The 7,138-nt window shown below is 45.5% G+C and overlaps 1 protein-coding gene across 1 annotated transcript; it reads left to right on the top strand.

Annotated features, from left to right (window-relative positions):
- Positions 1 to 1,693: 1,693 nt before the first annotated feature.
- On the top strand, positions 1,694 to 3,783 carry LOC122939388. The gene is made up of 2 exons (XM_044295457.1): positions 1,694 to 1,801; positions 3,114 to 3,783. Exons 1-2 carry the CDS (start codon positions 1,788 to 1,790, stop codon positions 3,781 to 3,783), a joined length of 684 nt encoding a protein of 227 aa, XP_044151392.1. The 5' UTR covers positions 1,694 to 1,787.
- Positions 3,784 to 7,138: the final 3,355 nt, after the last annotated feature.

Genomic DNA, 7,138 nt, shown 5'->3' with positions numbered 1-7,138 from the left:
GGTACTTGACACTGGACTTCAGGCATTTTGGCATTTCCCTCTTCCCAGTCTTCCTCCAGATTTTGGCACCTTGATTTCCGAATGACATGCAAAATTTGCTTTCATCCGAAAAAAGTACTTTGGACCACTGAGCAACAGTCCAGTGCTGCTTCTCTGTAGCACAGGTCATGCGCTTCTGCCGCTGTTTCTGGTTCAAAAGTGGCTTGACCTGGGGAATGCGGCACCTGTAGCCCATTTCCTGCACACGCCTGTACACGGTGGCTCTGGATGTTTCTACTCCAGACTCAGTCCACTGCTTCCGCAGGTCCCCCAAGGTCTGGAATCGGTCCTTCTCCACAATCTTCCTCAGGGTCCGGTCACCTCTTCTCGTTGTGCAGCGTTTTCTGCCACACTTTTTCCTTGCCACAGACTTCCCACTGAGGTGCCTTGATACAGAACTCTGGGAACAGCCTATTCGTTCAGAAATTTCTTTCTGTGTCTTAGGCCTCATGCACACGACCGTTGTGTGCACCCGTGGCCGTTGTGCCGTTAGCCGTTTTTTTCTGCGGCTCCATTGACTTTCAATGGGGCCGTTGAAAACTCGGCTTGTGCACCGTTTTTACACCGCGCCCGTGACCCGTGTTTCGAGGCCGTGAAAAAAATATAACCTGTCCTATTTTTTTCACGGCTAACGGATCGCGGCCCCATTGAAGTCAATGGGGCCGTTAAAAACACGTTTGCACACCCGTTTGACACCCGCGTCCGCGTCCGCGCCCGTTTTATTTATTTCATTTGCCATGGGCACTCTGTCTGGCAAAAGTTGTGGCAATAAAATTTGAAAAAAAAAAATGTACAGGAAGTTTAGGGTCACAGATTATGCTAATTTCTAGCCACCTGTGTCTGGAAGCTTCTCTGTGTGGTGAGGCAGCCATAAATTTTTCACTGAGAAGAAAATGCCGAGGTGGAATGTGGAAAAGCTCATCACCCTGGTCCAGGAGAGGCCAGAAATTTGGGATACGCGCAGCAATATATATCTGGATCGGACCAGAAAGGATGCTGCGTGGGAGCAGGTGGCCCGTAGCCTCCGAAAGAATGATTGGGCCAAAGCTGATAGCAGAGGCCGTGCTGACTTAGGTAAGTGAGAGCAATGTAGTTGTGCTGTGCGTGCCCACTGGATGGCAACCAGATTTTGTTTTTAACCCTGAGTTCCCAATAGTGTTTTTTGTGCAGTTCAGCTTCATTTGCCATAAAGGGCTGCACATGCTTTGTTAAAGTGACGTCTATTACATTCCATACAACACCATTTCTAAGTGTAAATGGCTGTCCCTCCCTTTGCTCCAGCATACAGTTCTCATGTTTATAATCACATGTTTGTGCCCTTTTTGTCCCAGACACATGTCCTTGTATTTGAGCATCTTAGAGTTGTGACCGACACTTTAATTTTTAAAGTTAGGGCCACAAGGCTTACACGACTAGTATCCTCCATCTTGTTCGTCTGCATTAGTATCCAGACACCTGCTGGACTGTACCATGTGCTGTTTATTTGGTCCTTTTTTTTGGTACCTTGTTATTCCCGATTTGCTCCCTTTTTTGTAAAATGTCATTTTATGCTGGTTTCTTTGGATCCTTTGTAATATTTTTTTTGTTTTTTTGCTTCATTATGAACAGTGAAACAAACCAAAACTCGCTGGGCCAGTTGCCGGGACCAATTTCGGCGAGAGGTCTCCAGCAAGGGGCGTAGTGGAGAGGGTCCCTCCCGGAAGAGGCCATACATATATACTGCCCAGTTGCAGTTTCTCAGACCCGTAATGGACTTGAGGCCGTAAGTAAATTATGATTTGTTGATCCATTTCTCATTGTGCTTAATCTTTCAATTGTGTATGCCTCAGCTAATGTGTACACGAAAGTAATGGCTTCATTTCTGTTGTACTATTGAAGGCATCTACTTTCTGTGGGGCAGCCATGTACAAAATGTCACAATCCCACATTTTTTGAAGGCACACGCCAAGCATGCCTGAATACCTGTAAGTTAACCAGTCCTGCTTGGAGTTGTCGTTGTGCATTAGATGGTGGGCATCAGTTTGCACATGCCTGGGGTTGGTTGTGTCCATCACTTTATGTGAAAGGTTGCCCCCATTCAAACCCGCTGCTGAGCTGTATGATGAGACGACACGTGTAGTGCGCATATAGCACCCCCCCTCTCTGTTTGGTTCCTGCTGCATCAATTTTGGGCAGGTCCCAGAACATAGATGTTTTTAATAATGAAAGGATTTCACAAACGACAAGCCACGTGCGCTCCGCACGCATTATCTCATCATACAGATGTTCTGCGTGTTTGCCTCCTGTTGGTCTTATACCACAATAATCTTTGGAACTTTGCATAGGGATAGGTCATTTATACCTCAAAAGGTGCATGTCTCCCATTTTAATGCAAGTCCAGATTAGTATATCAGTTTTGACATTAGCGGGTGCTTTTATAGTTCCCATATAGATTCCTTTTTTTTACTGACATGTCGGAATTTGATCACCATTTGGTATTGGCCACGTCATTCACATTGCTTTCAATGTATGGCACCAGGACCAACATTGATTCCTTGGTTTGTTTGTGTTCAATGAAAAAAAAAACAGAATCCAATGATGTTCCTTCTAGGCTTGACCACCCGTCTCTGAATGACTGCTCTCATCATGCACATTTGTGGCCCAGTACATGTTATTATTTTGCTGGAAAATAAGTTCGACCAGTTAGACCCTACCTCTTGTATGTTGGTATGGTTGAAGCAGGCCACATACTGGTGAGATGGCGTCAATATCCGCACTGGTTTGGTGCCTGGAATGAATATTCCTCTTCTTTCGCTGGACTGCTTCAACCATCAAACCATGTTTTACCATTACATTACCATTTGCGCTTTACCAGTTGTGACCCATCTTGCCCTATATATTGTAAATACATTTGGAATTGCACTGTTCACATAGATGCATGTGTTTATTGCATATTCTCTTACATTATGTTGTTTCGAGCCACTCCATATGTATAGTGTCTGTATACAGCTGATCACACCTAATATCACTGTTTATTTTCTGTTAAATTTAAAAAGAGATATCTAATTGAGTTTTTACATGTCTTTGAAAAACAGTACTGTGGACAGTCTGGAACCCTCTGGGGAGTCGTCGACAGATGGAAGTGAAACCCCAGCTGTTTTCTCCCCTGCAATTAGTCCGGAACCGACGCCAGCAGAGGAGCCGGAGGAGTCGTCACAGGGCCAGCACCAACAGCCCAGTCCACCCCGTGTCAGGCAGCCGCACCGAAGACGCCCCCGCCAAGTCCCTCCCTCCACCTCTGTGCCAGAGAGTCGGGAGGTTATTGACGCACGCGTCATTGATTTTCTGGCACAGAGGCGGAGTGACGGAGTGGAGGAGAAGATGCTTCGCGGATTGGCGCCCCTTCTGAAAAAAGTGCCGGAACCGGACTACAACGCATGCGTGGCTTCTATAGCGGTGGTCATGAAGATGTTCGCCATCCCAAATCATGGGGACATCCTGGGCCATTTGAACAGATGGATGGTGGATCTTGAAAATGAGGGGCAACCCCAAGTGGCCGGCCAATTTGGACGGGAAAGGCAACCAACTCAGGCGCCTTCTTTTGCCCCACACCCCCAGTACGGGCCACCCCATGGCCATTTGCAAGGGGCATCACAGCCCATTTTCCAGGGCAGTTTGCCCACTGTCCCACAACAGCAGGCTCAAGGAAGGCCACGGTCCTCCTTTCCGGCAGGGTCTTTCACCCAGGACCTCTTTGAGTTATGATTTTCTTTTTTGGGGGGTGGTTTTTCTGTTTCAATTTGTTTGGTTGTGTTTATTTGTCAAAAATATTGATTCTAACCTGTTTTGGTGCTGAATATTTTTGAAAAAAGTTATTTTGTGCACTAAAAATGTGTCTGGTTTTATTTTCTAACATTCCACAAACCATTAACCTTATCATTTGGTGTATATTGCCCAAAAACACACACACAGTATCTACACATGCAACACTTTATTAAGATGCACCGCACCTTTAAATTTATTAACTTTCAACATGAGGTATTAGAAAATTTTATGGACCAAATACTCGAAGTTTAATGATGAAATAGTCTAAATAAATTTAGACCAAAGCATCATTTAAATTAAATGTGTAGATTAAATAAAATATGCGATGTCCACAAAATCTCAGCCCGCAAGCCCACGTCAAGGGTCCTCATTACCTTGCGAGTCCCTACACTCCACTAATACAATAAATTCAAGTAATCTATCTAGAAAATAACAAAAAACTAACGAGCCCAGAAGATTTCAAAAACTGCCACGAATAGCGTCCCTCTGCCATGGCAAGGACCCCTCTGGGCTGTGAAAGTAGTCTGCAAAGAGTTCACGAACTGCAATGCCTGCAGTCCCTGGTCGTCTATGCAGGGTCCTTTCCAAGCCCAAATCTGAAGACGTTGGAAGATCTTCCAAGTCTACAGAAGAGGAAGCCTCGTGAATCCTGGTGAAGTTGTGCAGAACAACACAAGCTTTAATCACCAGGGTAGCATTCTCCGGATCCATCTGTATGGATGACAAGAACACCCTCCACTTGCTAGAGAGTATCCCGAAAGCGCACTCCACATACCGACGGGCACGAGTCAACCGGTAGTTGAAGATACGCCTCCTGACATCCAAACCACGCTTTGGGAAGGGCCGCATAACATGTGGAGTCAATGCAAACCCTTCATCCGCCACGATGACAAATGGAGCCGGCGGACGGGCATATCCGGGCAGTGTTCTGGACTCGGGCAGGGCTAGCTGGTTGGCAAGAAGCCGCTCACCCATTCTAGAAGCACTAAAGATGCGAGCATCCGCAGTGCTTCCATAGGACCCAATATCTACCATTATAAACCGGTAGTTACTGTCAGCAACAGCCATCAGCACTACCAAGAAAAACTGTTTATAATTGAAGAAACGGCTCCCTGAGTGTGGCGGCTTCTTCACACAGATGTGCTTGCCATCCATTGCCCCGATGCAGTTTGGGAACTGCGCTGAATTTTGAAAGCCCTCAGCGATCCGAAGCCAATCGTCCACCTTGGGTTGCGGCATCACCGTCTCTCGGAGCTGCTGCCAGATGACCTGGCAAGTGTGTCGGACAATTCTCGAGATCGTGGAGGTTCCTAATAGAAACTCGAAATGCAGGGATGCAAACGAGTTCCCAGTGGCAAGGAATCTGTTGTGAGAAAAATAAAAAAAATAAGTAACGGAACAACAGAGTCTGGATTCCTTAGCAACGTTCTATACACTACATTATTTAAAACCACACTATGTCTAGTGGAGCGTAACCTATGGGAAGGGTCTCTCTGTGTGCGCCCACAACCATTGTAAATTTGAGGGTTAACAAATATACACCCTAGACTTTACATAGCATTGATCTGCCGAAAGCACACAATTCAAGCGACAGGCAGCATGGAATTAATTCATGCATTGTCTAGCAAATGGTTAAAAACCAAAAGCCCCAACCATATTGTACCACAGTATTCCTGCAAAATTGTCTGGTGTGCTTTTGGCAGTAAAGTAGCCAAATGATGGATGACCAGTCGCACCTCTGTCTGAAAACGGCTTGCCAACTCTGCAACATGTCCATGGATGCTTAAACTAAATTATATTGGCAATGGGGAATACAAACCATACCGGAGCATCATTTGGGGTAAGGGCAGTACTAACACGAAATTTTAACATAAACACTGGTTCTACCCTTTGGAAAAAATGCAGATAGTCATGTGCAAGGTAAGAAATCTGCGAGCAATAGCCATTATGTGAACATTAAATCTGAGGGGTTGGCAGCAGCACAATCCCCTATAAAAGTGAACAGACTGGGATATAGACTTCTAATAGGTGGTACACGCCACTAGAGAACCTGACAGAGTGACCCAATTCGTTCACACACTCCTAAACACAAACGAATACACCTGTATTTGTGGAAAATTGTCTAGAAGCCAAAAAAGGCATGTAACAGCCTGCAGTAACATGGCTGAGTGACTGACTAAAAACACAATTTGAAACAAACTACAGGCGAATGGCGACGAATCATGGAGTGTCTGGAGCCCTTTATAGATGAACACACGTTTTAAAGCTGCTAAAATAAACCTAACCCCAAAAAAAAGAATCATATGTCGCAGGTTTTCAAGAGGTTAAATCTAAACAAAAACACCCCCAAGAAAAATAGGATTTAAAAAGAAGGGGACTTCAGGAAACAGTAGCACATGTTTCACAGCAGCCATTTTCTAGCACATGTTCCCCCTGACACAAGCCGTGCACATTACTGGTGAAACTTAACAAGTACTATACTGCTTACCTCAACGTGACGATGAGCCTTTCCTCAGGTGAAATGCTGCGCCTCATATTGGTGTCCATAAAGGTAAGGACAGTACGTAGAGACGACAGCAATCGGTCAAAGGTACCCACTGACATCCGACAGAAGGCAAAGAACTTCTCTGGATGCAGCCGCAGATCTTGGTAAAGGGTATGGAAGTGTCCTTTCCGGTAGCGTTTGGAAACAATCGGATGGACCCAAAAACGTCGCCTTCTAGTCGGTTCATCATTCAACAAAGGAGGGCGCGGACCCCATTGCCGAGAAACGAGCCAATGCACTAAGACCTCTTCCTCTGAATCAGACATGGTGAAACAGCAAAGAGAGCAGCCAAAATAACCTCTGTACTCTGGAAAGACTACAGAAAATGGCCACAAATGCATACTCAGGTGCCCCTGATTTATACCAGTATCCTGGGTGGAGATAGTAAAATGCCATTTTTTTCACCATTCTTGGATTTTTGACGGGACGCAAAAAAAAACGGTAACACGGACACACGGAAGCGCAACGGAAGCAAAAACGGCCACGGATCACGGAACAACGGAACCACGTTTTGCGGGACGCAAAAAAATACTGTCGTGTGCATGAGGCCTTACCCTCTTGCTTGAGGGTGTCAATGATGGCCTTCTGGACAGCAGTCAGGTCGGCAGTCTTACCCATGATTGCGGTTTTGAGTAATGAACCAGGCTGGGAGTTTTTAAAAGCCTCAGGAATCTTTTGCAGGTGTTTAGAGTTAATTAGTTGATTCAGATGATTAGGTTAATAGCTCGTTTAGAGAACCTTTTCATGATA

This window comes from Bufo gargarizans, chromosome 5 (assembly GCF_014858855.1).
Source record: "Bufo gargarizans isolate SCDJY-AF-19 chromosome 5, ASM1485885v1, whole genome shotgun sequence".
Lineage (NCBI taxonomy): Eukaryota > Metazoa > Chordata > Amphibia > Anura > Bufonidae > Bufo > Bufo gargarizans.
The sequence above is the reverse complement of the archived record's forward strand: the minus strand, read 5'-3'. Positions and strand labels throughout refer to the sequence as shown.